Source organism: Vicia villosa, linkage group LG7, assembly GCF_029867415.1.
Source record: "Vicia villosa cultivar HV-30 ecotype Madison, WI linkage group LG7, Vvil1.0, whole genome shotgun sequence".
NCBI lineage: Eukaryota > Viridiplantae > Streptophyta > Magnoliopsida > Fabales > Fabaceae > Vicia > Vicia villosa.
The window spans coordinates 117,835,053-117,850,142 of record NC_081186.1 but is presented as its reverse complement, the minus strand read 5'-3'; the positions used below and the strand labels follow the sequence as shown (position 1 = coordinate 117,850,142).

General features: G+C 33.9%; 1 protein-coding gene across 1 annotated transcript; it reads left to right on the top strand.

The window, feature by feature from the left end:
* Positions 1–2,708: 2,708 nt before the first annotated feature.
* Positions 2,709–4,028, top strand: LOC131618393 (glyoxylate/hydroxypyruvate reductase HPR3-like). The gene is made up of 2 exons (XM_058889624.1): positions 2,709–3,203; positions 3,281–4,028. The coding sequence occupies exons 1-2, from the start codon at positions 2,733–2,735 to the stop codon at positions 3,806–3,808; spliced, it is 999 nt and encodes a 332-aa protein (XP_058745607.1). The 5' UTR covers positions 2,709–2,732; the 3' UTR covers positions 3,809–4,028.
* Positions 4,029–15,090: the final 11,062 nt, after the last annotated feature.

Sequence of the window (15,090 nt, the reverse complement as noted above, 5' to 3'; positions counted from 1 at the left end):
CAATTAGAAAGAAAATGTGGATACCATCACACACCATAGGAGAAAACGTGATGTATATATATATATATATATATATATATATATATATATATATATATATATATATATATATATATATATATATATATATATATATATATTAAATTAAATAATGGATATGTTCCTTAATTTCCAAAGTTGAAACTTTTATGTGTAGTTAGATGGTATACTCATAATGACTTCCTAATTTATTATGAAAAGATTAAATTCTATATAATTGATAAATTATGAGTTAGCATGTGATAGTATTAATTTCTAGTGTTAATTGGAATGGTGAATTGAAACTTGTGTGTTGGCTATTATATGGGAATAATGCTTATGTGATGAGAATGTTGTGTACAATATTGTGGATAATTCATTGAGTGGATTATTGTGATATGCTAAATATTAAGATGGTAGAGATGATCTTAATTGCATATGTTGATTTACATTGTACATACATTCATATCATGGATGCCTTGAAACAAAGGTGGTTTGCTTTGAAACAAAAGCGAGGCTTAGATTCTAGAGTGAATCGGAGGCGGTAAACTATATGTTTACACTTTGGTGGGCTTTGGTCTTGTCCGGATCGGAAGCGTGGCTTGGATTCTAGATATTGAATCGGAAAGCGGTGAAACTTTGGGTTCACAATTCGGTACCACATGCATAGCGTCACATATCTTGCATTGAGTCACATTAAAATTATGCGATAATTGAGTATGTGAAGTTGATGTAGTTGTGATATGTGTATGAGTTTGATAATTGAAATGAGTGAAGTTTGAATACATATTTGATTAGATGTGTGAATATGTGAGAATTATGATTGCGTACTTAATTGAGAATATAATTGTAGAATTGAAATATTATACTATTTAAGCTTGTTGTATACTCGATAACATGTGAAATATGTGTTGATTACTATTATCTATTATGTTTTACATAGTATGACTAAATACTTGAAGTGTTGATTTAACCATTATATTCTGTTATACTTTCTTCATAATGGTTCGTATTCTCACCCTTCTGTTTTAATGTTGCCCTCGTTTGGCGACATGCAGGTTCTGGAGTTTAGTAGCCGCGTGTGACCTAGTCGGAGGTCCTTCCTTGGTTATTGGAGACTAGGTAGTGAGTCGATGCTCTGGTCATGTAACATTGGGTAGACTAGGTGTATTGAACTCATGTTATATTTGCGTATGTATTATGCTATGACTTGTATACTTATTTATTGGTTACATGTCTTTTGAGAGGCTTATAAGCCAAACCTTTTGATTATGTTTTATGTTGAATTGAGATTATTAGTCGACGTATGATCATGGTATGGGACATGAATCATTTTATGAAATACATGAGTATTTTAGTATTTCCGCTGTGAATGCATATTCTGGATAAAATATGATTAAATGAGAAGTGTTATTTGAAATGACCAGGTGTATCATATATTGTAAGTAAATGCTGTCGGTTTTTTTAAAGGCTTTTAGTTTTTGAAAACATCGATGTGACGCCCTTTTGTTATATGCATGCTTATTCTCTGATTACATGCTTACTTATTTTGGGGTATAAAAGGGGTGTTACAGAAACTCTTCCATAGTTTCAAAGGATAATACAACTGTAATCCCCAAAATGGCTAGAGTGGGTGAGATCTCTTCTCCAACTAGGGATGACCCGCCCCCTCAAACCTCGATGTGGACTTATCGAACATTTAATGTCATAAATTTTACGACCACCCTCCTCCCTTTTCCTAAAGACTTTCCTAACAATTATCAGGCCTTCCGTAACACAACGCCTCAGATGTATGACTTGGTGGAGAATCACTTGTTTAGGGGCTTGTTGATGGCACGAGTCCAGTATGAGAAACACACCCAAGCCGTGAATGAGTAGAATTCCAAGCTCTCTATTTCCAAGGGAAACTTCACCAAAGATTAGGAGATTCTCCTAGTCAAAGAGAAGGAGGATATGAAATCAAACCTTATAACAATGGTCATTACTAGTTCCATGTCTCTATCTATTAGGTAATACAATTAATCTCATGTTATTAACGTCAGAGATGAGGTGCGATGAGAATAATAGGCGGGCATATTAATAGCTGAGTAGAAGAGAGTAATACTGAACAATGATTATAAATGAGGATAAGGATGATGAAATATAACTCCAACAAGTTTTCTCACTATTAACAAAAAAATATAAATTTATTTTCTATATTTTTTTCTATAGTTTTCTGCTTTATATTCAAGATATCTCACATTTTCAAAGAGGAAAATACACGTGTAGATAGATTAGCCAATGCCGATTTTTTTCTATTGATTATCACACTTGGTGAGATTCACTTCCTATTTGTACTTTATAAAAAAAATTGAAAGATAAATTAGACATGTCCAAATATCATTTTAATAGGTTAGATTTTATGTCACCCATTTTTTTCTATTGATTATCACACTTGGTGAGATTCACTTCCTATTTGTACTCTTTAATCCTTTTATAGTACAAAGTTTACTTCTTACCTATATTGATTAATCCATGTATTTAGACTATATATGAGATACATAGATTATTCAACTAATTATTTAAACTACCTAAAAAGTAATTTATTTCTAAAAATTAAAAAAAGAATTAGTGTAATCTATCTTTTATGTATATTTTCTCTTCAGTAACACTAATTGACTCATAAGGAATTTATTTTCAATAAAGTTAGTTTATGCAAATGAACGTACTCAAACATGAAAACTCCAATGGCAGATGAAAACAACAAGAACCTCCCAAAAGTATTCCTTCACGTTCCACCTGAATTCTCCTTCATTCTCCAACCCAAACCTTCACAAAACTTCAAAATCTTAAACCCCGGCTGCCTTCCCTCTCTCCCCCAATTCATTGCCACCAATCCCCACCACGCCACCTCCATAGTTGCAATTGTCTGTAGCCATGTCTCCCCCGTCACTGCTGACCTCCTCCAACTTCTCCCCTCCCTCCGTCTCATCTGCGCCCCTAGCGCAGGGACTGATCACATTGATCTCTCCGAGTGTCGCCGTCGGGATATCCAGGTCGCCGGTATCGGGAATCTTTTCACCGACGATGTTGCTGATATGGCTGTGGGTTTGTTGATTGACGTCAGCAGGAAAATTACCGCCGCTGATCGCTTCTTGAGAGGACAGTTTCAATCTTCCTCTTCAGATTTTCCACTTGGTTCTAAGGTCTGCAATTTCATAATTTTTTTCTAGTTTCCGGTATTTATACAGTTTTGATAATAAACATGTGAACTGTGTTTCAGTTGACAGGAAAAAAGATTGGAATTGTTGGTATGGGAAAAATTGGGTCAGAAGTAGCAAAGAGGCTAGAAGCATTCAACTGCAAGATATCATACAACTCTAGGAACAAAAAGCCATTACTTTCATACCCTTTCTATTCAACTGTCTTAGAGCTTGCAACAAACCATAATATACTTATTCTGTGTTGTGCACTAAATGACCAAACAAGACACATTGTGGACAAACAAGTCATGTCGGCGTTGGGAAAAGAGGGAATTATAGTGAATGTTGGAAGAGGTGGTCTCATTGATGAGAAGGAATTGTTAAGGTGTTTGATTGAAGGTGAGATTGGTGGTGCTGGTTTGGATGTGTTTGAGAATGAACCTCATGTTCCTAAGGAGTTCTTTTCTTTGGATAATGTTGTTCTTTCACCGCATGCAGCTGTCTTAACTTCGGAGTCTTTCTATGGTATGAGCAAAGTTGTGGAGCAGAATTTGAAAGCCTTCTTTTCAAATAAGCCTCTGATTACTCCAGTTATATCGCTCGATTGAATTGTTTATTATTCACATATTTTGTTGGTCTTTTGTTGATTCCTTCTGAACCTGTTTGTTCTTTTGAAGCTTTTAGGCCATGCTCGTGTGGTTAGTGATCAATAAGCTGTATGAATAATATAGTTTTTCAATGTGATTCTTATTTGAGTAACAAAGATTAGTAGTTTGTGTGTTATGTTAGTGGAAAAAGTTAGAACCTATGACCTCTTTATTACTTCAAGTTAACCTCTGTTGTATGCTATTTGAAATCCTTCATTTTAAATTAACCTCTGGTTGTAAAGTGCAATTTAGTTAGTTTATGTTTTATATATATCATGATTAGAATGAATGTTCTAGTTGGATGGAGGATATGGTGGTGTTTTTGGGCTAAAATTGTAGATTGCAGCCTCACTTTTTTGAACTTCAAGTTCTGAATCAGCTCTGATTAATGAATAGGTGTTTTGATTAAGGGGATGTTTCTCCCACCCTTTAGAGATTTCTGAATTGAAATACACTTTAAACCAACTAAAACACTCCTTCTTTCTTGCGTTTTAATATTTGAGTTTTCTCAATTCCTAAATATCAAAATCCAATAATTTTTTAAGACTATTTTAGGTCAAATATTATTACTCCAATCATCCCTTGTTTTCATACTTCGAAACAAAGTTAGTACAACTTTGCTTTGCTTGATTATATAATTTTGATGCATTCTATTTTTTGTTTTTGGGTTATTGATATTGGTTGGGTGGTGCAAGTTATAATATTACTTAGGGTGGTTTTAATTATGACAAAAGAACACAGCTGAACTAATCATGAGCATATTATCAAAGATTGCAGTTATAAAAAGCGAAGCTAAAAAAGTTTTAGTATTGAAGAGCAAAGATAATCAAAAATAAAGATCAACATTAAAGAAATATTAAAAAAATTGAAGTTATGAAAGCTTGGTGCATCCTGTGCCTTAGATTTTATTTTATATGTTTTGAACCAATACTTTGTAAATTAAGCAAGAGTAACTCTCGTGGTACTAAGGAAATACACGAACACAAACACAAAAACGTTTTATAAAAGTTCATCTATTACAAAACCTTTCTAAAAATTGCTTATGGCTTTTAACTAATCGATTAGGGAGGACCTTGACCAATAAGGAAAGCAAATTTTGGTGTCTAATCGATTAGAACTTGTATCTAGGAGCAAACTTGCCGCCTAATCGATTAGAAACCATTTTAATCCAATAAGATGCGAACATGACTTAGTTGTTTCCTTATTTGCTAGGTCTAACCGATTAGCGTCACATGCTAGTCGATTTGAGAGCAGACAAAGCTCATGGGTTATTTCCTTTCTTAGACAATTTTTTTCTCCTATTTAAAGAAGTCTCGTGCACTCTTCCAAAGCCCAAAAATTTAATTTACTACTCTTATGTCTCACTCAATTTTTCTTCATATAATTTTTTTTTATATATTTCCCATTATCTTAGTGTTTAGAGAGTGAAAGACTTAAAGTAAAAGTTGTGTAATTTGTCGTTCTGATTATATTGTGATATAATTATAATTCAAGAGCTTAGCTCTCTTGTAACATTAAAAGTGATATAAAGTTTGCAAGTTGAATTTATGTAAAATCTTGGTGTAAAGAGGTTGTGAGTTGAACTCGATGTTGTTACAGCTTAGAAAGAAAGGGCAATTTATCGTCTCCACATTGACTTATTGTGTTTTAAAGATTGTTCAATAATTTCGACAAATTTAATAATGATTTATCAAATGTTTGTTTTGTGAATGCAGAAAGTTAAATAACAAAAAATAAAATGAACTTTGATGTTTAATAGTTGAGATAATTTGATGGGGTTAGATTTCATTGATTTATTCTCGTGTAACAAGTGTAACAAAAGAGTTATGAAAATATTAGTAACTGCAAATTATCTTAAATAGCGTGCAACTTCTTGTCAACTTCTTTGTTTTGCAAAGACAACCTTGGCCCAACTTCGAGTATAGATAGACCAAACAGGTGTCCCCTAGTTGTACTTGTGGATCATCGTTATGTAGATGAAGTATTTAAAGTAGACCACCTTGACGTAGGTGACACTTTTGTCTATAAAAATGGACGTGACAACCAGGAACAAGAGGTAACACCTCAATGCATACTGTCGGTGGTACTCAACCTGTATATCATCACCATCGACATCCTTAGCCATCTGCAGGTGGTCTTTATAAAGTTCTTCCAAGAATTTAAATCAAGCATGAGCACCTCTGGTGTCGACTACCTCGTTTACAACATTAGGTATGTCAGCTCCCAAATAGGTAACCATCACCTCGCTAGCTTCCTCTCGATTGAGCCTTCTGTGGTCTAGTAATTTTCTTCTAAAAAATATATGTAGGAGGCATGAGACGTCATCAAGGGTGATGGTTGTCGCAAGGTAGAAAGATGACGTCTCTGAATGTCATTTCTCTGCAAATGTTGTTTGCATGCCATGGTTTATGGTTTTGTACCCAACAACACATAAACCGACAAGCCCAGAGTAATGAATAACATTCTCGAACCAGTCATCTATGGGTTGTTCCAAATCCAAAATCTTCCTTCCATGTTTTACGTGTTTTAAACATGGACGCTCCTGTAAAAAAAATTATATCACCATCAGTCGCGATTAAATTACATTAAAACATATGTACTTCAAAAGTAAATAAATATACCTCTTTTTCCCAAATATACCTCACAACATGGTCTCCATAGAGATGAAGTAACAAGGTGCCAAATGGGCCTCATGGATAACTATCTACATGGGCATCCGCATCAGCACTGAGTTATTCCATATTGGCCTCATAGGCTTCTTTAGCATGAGACATGTGGTCCCGTGAGGTAGATGCCTGAGACAGACAATTCGGGAAGTATAACCAGATGGTTGTGAATCTTGACTCTGTGAACCATCAAACGAGGTAACATCGACTTTTGGCCCTGCCATTGGCCCCCTCATGTCATACAAACACGTGTTTGGACACACAACTGTGCCTAATTCTGTCCTGGTTGTTTTCAGCCATTGCACCTGTATTAAAACTAAAAAATCACATCAAAATGCAGGCAGGCCAAATTCGGAGATACATCTCCAATAACCATTTCAAACATAATTCAAAGATGCATCTCCGAATGAACTCGCTAGTTGCAAAAATGACAGAAACCCCATTGATGCCCTAAACTCCAACCAAATGCTAATCCATGTCTAAATTAGCTACCTATTTCGAATATAATACTTCTAATGCATCTAAACGGCCTATGTTACTTAAAACATCATTCAAATCTTTAAAAAAAGAAATGAAATGAGAAACTTACCAAATTAGAGTTGTGGGTGAGAAGTTTGAATGTAATGAGTGACTTTACAGCAAATGAAGTAGAATGAAGTGAGTGAACTTGAATAAACTTTCTCAAATGGGGTTTGGAAACGAATTTGCAACAAAAGAGTTCAAATGTAGGTTTTTGAGTGACTTTGCAAAGAATGAAAAAGGAAGAGAGAAGGGTCTAACGCAAGAATAATATGAAATATACACGTCTGAAAATCACCTGAATTTTAAATTAAGGGATTTTACGAATATGCATCTCCGTTATCACCCTAATATTAATACAGAGATGTGTCTTCGAATTAGATTTTTGCAAAATAAAGGCGACTCATCAATTTGCATTGATGGATGTAAAAAAACAGTGAGTGAACAGTAACGTTTTTGCTATCCCACGTGTAATTTAAAACTGATTGTTGCATTTTGTGATACCGCGACACAACATGTTTGCGATTCCCAGGTTTTCAAAGATTTTCAAAGCAGCCATACATTCTATTCTGATTCATCACTAACAAATAGTATATCTGAATATGCATCTCCTAACGCTAAAGACAATCGTGATGTTTCACCTTGGTGAAAAAACACCTATAATTAAAATTTGACAACAATTCAACTTTTTAATTGGCCACGTCACGTGTCCATTAAAGGTTAGACTATGTACAATGGAGGTCTTGAAAAAATTATTCAATAGTTGAATAGTTGCAATTGAATGTTGAATGAAGTGTTGAAAATGATGTGGATTAATTTGTGTTGAAAACATTCAGTATGTTGAATGAGGAGGAAGTGGAGGCCACTATAATACTTTGCAAAATCTTATTGGTTGTCGTAATTGCTTAGATTTTTATCTCACTTTAATTATTTGAAATTAATTATTTTATTTTAAGTCAATTTTTTATTTATTTTTATTTTCATCAAAATTTATAATTTTTTTCCTCTATAAATAGAGACTTGGTTTATTAGATTTAGACACGGAAAAAAATTGAGATTTTTCTCTCTAATTTTTCTATTTAGCCTCAAGTAAAATCTTGTTTGTAGCACTAACAATCTTTTTAGTAAAATAGATCCCAATAATAACCTTTTAACACCCAAAATTCTACTAAAATATAAAATTAGAAAAATAAAATTCAAATAAGTTATTAAATTAGAAAAAAATTATTTAACTCTTAATTATTTAAATTTAATTTCAATTGATAATTGTTATTAATATATAATCACAAAAACAAAAACATAAAAGAAAATATGAATATGAAATAAAAGTGGTGGGGTAGGGTATTGAATTTTATTAAACAAGAATTATTGTAGTGAGTAAAAGTTGAATAAATGTTGAATTATTAGGTGGAAGAGACAGGAGATGATGTGGAGTGTAAAAAATGAAAAATTAGGGTGTTGAATCCATAAACTATTGTACATAGTCTAATAACATGCTAAGGGCCTAGGCTACCGTTAGAGACTTAATTTTTTTTTGTTGGGATTTAAATATATTGCCATTGGATCAGATTAGATTTCATGATATAATGGTGTAACCTAACACATAATAACACTTCATAATATTGGTGCATGTGCTTCACAATTTCCAATGTCTGCATGCTAAGTATTGCAACAAATGATTAGCATTAAATGATGCTTAAAAAATTGAAAAAAAAGAAAAGAAAAATGAGCTTTGCAAGCACATAGCAATATAACATTATGCCAATATCGTCATCATATATCATTAACGTTACTAAATAAATGCATAATTAATGTTACTAAAATTAATTAGGGAATAATTGCATAATTAAAATTAGAATTATGATTGTTTTTAATTTAAAAACTTAATGTTTTTTAAAATTTAAAAAATAAATAATGTTTAAATAAATAAATCTGACGTTAAATTTATTTTTAAAATTTTAAAAATTGATTTTTTTAATTTAAAATTTGATTTTTTTTAATTTAAAAAATAAATTATGTTTATATTAGAAAATGTCACGTTAATATTAAATTTGTCTATTTTTTTAATTTAAAAAATTAATCATGTATAAATTATGAAATCTCACGCCTAATTATAAATTTTGACTTTTTTTTATTTACAAAATAAATTATGTTTAAATTAAGAAATGTCACGTTAATTTTAAATTTAAAATTTAAATTTTGACGTTTATTTTAAACTTTTAAATAACAAATTTCACGTTAATTTTATTTTTTTGAAATTTAAAATAGAAAGTTTTAAATTTAAATTTAAAAATGAATGTTTATTTAAATTACTGATGTTCGACTATGTGTGAAACATGTTACAGATGAACTGATGACGGTCAACTATGTGTGAACCATGTTAGGGAGTCAACTGATGATAGTCGATTATGTGTGAAGCATGTTACAGATGAACTGATGATGGTCAACTATGTGTGAAGCATGTAACAGATGAACTGGTGATGATCAACTATGTGTAAATCATGTCAGGGAGTCAACTAAGAATGGTCCACTATGTGTGAAGCATGTTACATATGAATTGATGATGGTCAACTATGTGTGAACCATGTCAGGGAGTCAACTGTTGATAGTCGACTATTTGTGAATATCATCAGCTGAATCCCTGACATGGTTAACACATAGTTGACCTTTATCAATTCATTTGTAACATGGTTCACACATAGTTGACAATCATCAGTTGACTCCCTGACATGGTTAACACATAGTTGACCGTCATCAGTTCATCTATAGCATGGTTCACACATAGTTGACCATCATCAGTTGAATCCTTGACATGGTTAAAACATAGTTGACCGTCATTAGTTCATCTGTAACACGCTTCACACATAGTTGACCATCATCAGTTGAATCCCTAACATGGTTAACACATAGTTGATTGTCATTAGTTCATCTGTAACATGCTTCGCACATAGTTGACCGTCATCAGTTGAATCCCTGACATGGTTAACCGTTAACACATAGTATACACATATTATATAAAACTTTGTGGAGCACTCCCCGGTGTGGGTGCTCTTAGTTGTATTCCTTTCTCCTTTTATCAAACACACATAAGTTTTCTTTATTTTATTTGTATTTATTGATGCAAAATACTTATTGAGTTTATTTAATATTTTTCAATTAAAGATATTTGTCCAATATTTTTTAATGTAACGGTGAAAATTTTGTATTCCATATTTTAATACTTATTTTTTAAAATATTTGTCTCTTGTTTTTTTTATATATTTGATAAAAAAATATTCTCATATTTTTGTATAATAGTCAATGACATATATTTCGACATATTATTTGATATATCAATAATAAATATGTGTCTAGTGTATTTCATTTTATTAGCGACAAATATTATATGTAACATCCCTAATTGTCTAAGCATAAGTGTATATATTATGAGTTGTTAAGAGAAGATTGGTTGGAATCAAAGAAGTTAGTTGAAATTGGACCAAATGGCAAACTTGTAGTTTACACATAGTGATCAGTGTTAGAATAGATGAAGTATGTCTTGGGTTAGCTCGATGCGAGATGTATCTAGAAGAGTATTGGTAGATCCTCAAAAGTTAAATAATGTCAGTCTCAGTAAGTAGAGACACATTGGTTTTGGGTGATGTCTAAGGCACAAAGTATTATTCCTTGCACTATAACTACACTTTTATCGTTAGAAACGCTGCATTGGGTAATGCAACCGAGGAAGTCAGTGTGGTGTAAGATTCGGAAATGAAAAGACATTATATGACTGTGTGACTGAAGTGCAACTGTGAGAGGATTGTATATAAGTACGGTTACGTGAGTTATTGGTAGTGTTGTCACACCAACAATATGAAGTCATATGGTTGAGAATAAACTGTGGAAAAGTTAGGTAGAATTTTCGTAGTTGTACGATGTGGAAGTTGGTAAGGAAAGACGAACTCCTATTCATTAAGTATCCGGATTTAGATGTTTTATAACCAAAGCGTGCGACCAAGTTGTGTTTAAATGGACCTAACACATAATGATGAAACAGTTAGTGATCTGATTTAGAAAATTACTCAACCTCGAAGAGTAGTTGTCGATAAGTGTATTTAGGATCCTAGCATGTGTCGTGATTGGATGAATTCTGAGAAGTAACTATTGCTATTAAGAGAATGAGTGTAGTAGAGTAATGGAACCAAGTGGCTATTGAAGACCAACGAAGTTAGTAGGGACTCGATTTTGGAATTCTTTTAGCATCGAGATTAGTTGATGACTATTGTGTTGAACATTAAGCATCACATATCAGATTGGCATATGATTGTTATTTCAGCTAATTAAGGTATACAGTGGATATTCGGATTGTAGAATAGTGCCACTGTAAGTGGGATACGGATGTGACTGGATTTTGGAATAACGGAATTTCTATGAGGATTATTCGAGAAATAGCCAAAACACGATATCATTGATTGGACTCATGATGTGAGAATACTACCTCTTATGATGACACTCGGATTAGTTTAGCCAAAGAGTAATTTGTTGGTAACCTAATCTTGGGGAAGACTTGATCAAAGTTGTTTGGCGGATAAAGCACTAAGGATGAATCATTGGTATCGAAAGGAACAACTAAGATCAGTAATTAAGCCAAGTGCTTATAGATAGTAGACTCATTGTGGCTATGTCTTGTATACTTATGGGCGTGCATGAAGACTTAGATGACCGATGTAGCTTGGTTGTTAGAGTTCACCTTTCATCGGTGGAACTATGTGAAGTTGTTGAATATCAAGACTATTTTTTCATAATTGTGCACCCTTGTGGATTGCAAGGCAGTTATGTCGTTTAAGGCTGAAGGAATAATCGAAGTAAGAAGCTTGGTAGTACAAGGAGGTAGACGTGGAGCAAGTCAATCTGAGCATATGGGAATTAGAAGTCAGGACCAAGAATTCAACAAGTATCTGTATGACACAACGAGGATTCGTTTGGAAGTAAGTTTGGAATGTCGTCATTAGAGAGAGACGCTGCACTAGAAGAGTGTGGATTCGAGATAAAGGAATAAGCCAAAGGAAAAGAAGTGTGAATCAGTACCATGTGTAGAGCAAAGGTGTTAGAACAGAAGTGTATTGGTGGATTGTGTTTCTTTGGATGGAGTAACTTCCAGGTGAAATCGTGTAGTTATCTAAAGGAGGAATTTAGAAATGATTCATTCCCTCGTTAGAAGAAGATGTGAGAATTTGTCGTCGTGATGACTGGAAGAAATTCGAGGGCGAACTCTATTTAGGGGGGGGAGAATGTAACATCCCTAATTGTCTAAGCATAGGTGTATATATTATGAGTTGTTAAGAGAAGATTGGTTGGAATCAAAGAAGTTAGTTGAAATTGGACCAAATGGCAAGCTTGTAGTTTACACATAGTTAAAGGGCAAGGTGGTCAATTCCACTTGAATAAGTGTAGTAAGGGGTTGTTTGGTAGAATAGCTTGGTATCATTCATTTGTTACAAAAAAATCAGAATTGTGAGAGAGAAGTAAAGAGGAAACGTGAATGGGAAGGAGAGGGAGGAAGAGTTCATCTTGCTTGATCAAGTGGGTTGCATGGGTGAATCCTTGAAGAATCTTCATCATCCAAGTGAAGCAAGCTACCATAAAAGTGGATTGCTACCAAGAGATTTAAGGGATCATCAATATTCATCTCCATCTATACTTCAAGAGAGTTAGGGTTTAAGAACTAAGAAGCATGAATGGGTGTTCTAAGAAATTGATGAAGGGTGCAAAAATTCGGATTCCATGACCAGCCTCTACTAAACAGGTGATAACTTTTTCTCTGTAACTCATATCGATGCGAATCTTGAATTTCTAGAATCTACACAAAATTCCCTTCATTTTAGACACTAATTTTGTTAGCTGGATGTTTGTTATGAGGTTGGAATGTGTGTTTGAAGTTAGGGGTCTGAAGCTGAATTATGCAGAAAATCTGCGTGCGAATTATCGGGCTTTGGAGCGGCACAAGCGATCGGAAGCAGAATTAGAACATCTTATCAGGTGAGTTCCATTAGTTAGGAACTTGGGGTGGATTTTGGGAACCTAGCATGATTAAGGGTTTAGCTTGTGATAAATATTATGCATGTTGTTTGATTGATGAAATATGTGTTCTTTTGATACTTTTGTATGCCATGGAATGTTAAATTATGATAGAGTTCGGATTTGGATTGTTGGGGAACCTAGGGATAAGTTAGAACACTACTGGAACTGGTTTTATGCAAGAAAAATGTGATTTTTGCTTCTGGTTCAGTAAGCAATCGATTGCAGGGGTTAAGAAATCGATTGCACTATGAAAAATTGACATTTTGCGCTTCTGGTTCAGTGAGCAATCGATTGCACACCAGTGCAAATCGATTGCACCTGACAGAAAATCATCCTTTTACTGTTTCGACCATAACTGGAGTTTCGTAACTCAGAATTGGGCGCCGTCGGAGGCATTGGAAAGATAACGGAAAGGGCTACAAGATGCTTAATCTTACACAACATTATCATACTCTTAAATACTAATCAAGTCCATGGGAATATTCTTGTACCTTGGTTACTAAAAGGTAATGCTCGAATAATTGATTCGTTAATCATTCTAAGGGCCTTGTTACCCAAGTGTTCTTTCAACTGGGTTGTACGGATCATGGAATGAGTGGTAATGGAAATCAAAGTTATACATGTACACCAAGATGTTGAGGTCTTATAGCTTGTGAAGCTAAGCATGTGAACCAAGAGGCGAGGAGGTCTTACAATTTGTGTAACTTGTGTACGTCGATTAACAAAATATGGATATGGTAAGGTGAACCTTAGGATACCTAAACCAAGAGATATGAATGGATGTTAACCTGATATTCCTTTTCCTATCAAGCGACTACTTTTGAAAATCCTACAATCTAATGGTGTAGTAAGTATGAGACGAGGGGTTAGAGAACAAACATAAGGATAGTAACTGCGAGTAGGCATGTTACATATATGTTGGCTATTTCTTGTGAAGTATTTCCAAGGATGCCCCTGTGCCACATATATTGCAGGCATTCCTCGAGTGTGTGATCTCAGGAATGGGCCGTGCTCCGTAGTTCAGGAGCTATTCTTCGGGGATGAACTCCCAGAGACGTGGGCCACACCTTCTCCTTTTGTCATCTCCTTGAGGGTGAATTTCTATGTGACATTCGGGCCCTGGGATATTGGAGGAGTTGAATCGTGTGATGCGATTCGATGTCGATTCCATGGTTCTCTATAGTCATATGAGTTACTTACCATGTAGATTGAAAAGGAATGATTTAGGGTCTTGTTTCGAGAGTAGATAGGCAGGTAAACCCGGAAGACCAAACCTTGAGGGTAGCTCCCGATAAAGGTTGGCAGGTAAACCCGGAAGACCTATTTTGGAGGAAACATATACCTATTATCCGAACATGTTATATATTCTCAGAGAATCCAATTGGGTGGTCAATGGACACTCAATCGTGGAGCTACGAGTTGATAGGCTTTCCTGTGCTGGATAGTAATGAAACCTTAGGATCTGAGATGGATCTGTAGTTTATGTATATACCTTGTAAAGCCGAGAGGACCCATAAGATAGGGGAACTCACTGAGATTTAGTAATCTCACCCCATTCATCTTATTTTCTTTTCAGGTACTATGCAAGATCGAGTTTTGCTAGATGCTTGGTTCGAGAACATCATGGTCGGATGGCATGAAGAACGTACCTGATCCTTTCTTCCGCTGTGTATCTTTATCATTGTGTAGACATATCCATTGTATCCATCTTCGAGACGATTTTGAAATGTATACATCTTATGTTATTATTCTTGACTTTTGTATGTACTCAGTATAAGTTATTAGTATTCTGCTGATATGATTCTAGACACATATTGGTAGGGTGTTACATTATATGTCGCACAATATATATATATATATATATATATATATATATATATATATATATATATATATATATATATATATATGTAGCTGGGATAAATATTTATATCGTATTCTTAATACAATTATGAATGACAAGTATTTACTTCGTATTTCTTTATATATTAATCAATA

Bases quoted from the DNA above. Each gene is read 5' to 3' on its own strand.
- LOC131618393 (XM_058889624.1), top strand. From the start codon at position 2,733: ATGAAAACTCCAATGGCAGATGAAAACAACAAGAACCTCCCAAAAGTA. The intron at 3,204-3,280 runs GTCTGCAATTTC...ACTGTGTTTCAG, and splicing joins ATTTTCCACTTGGTTCTAAG to TTGACAGGAAAAAAGATTGG.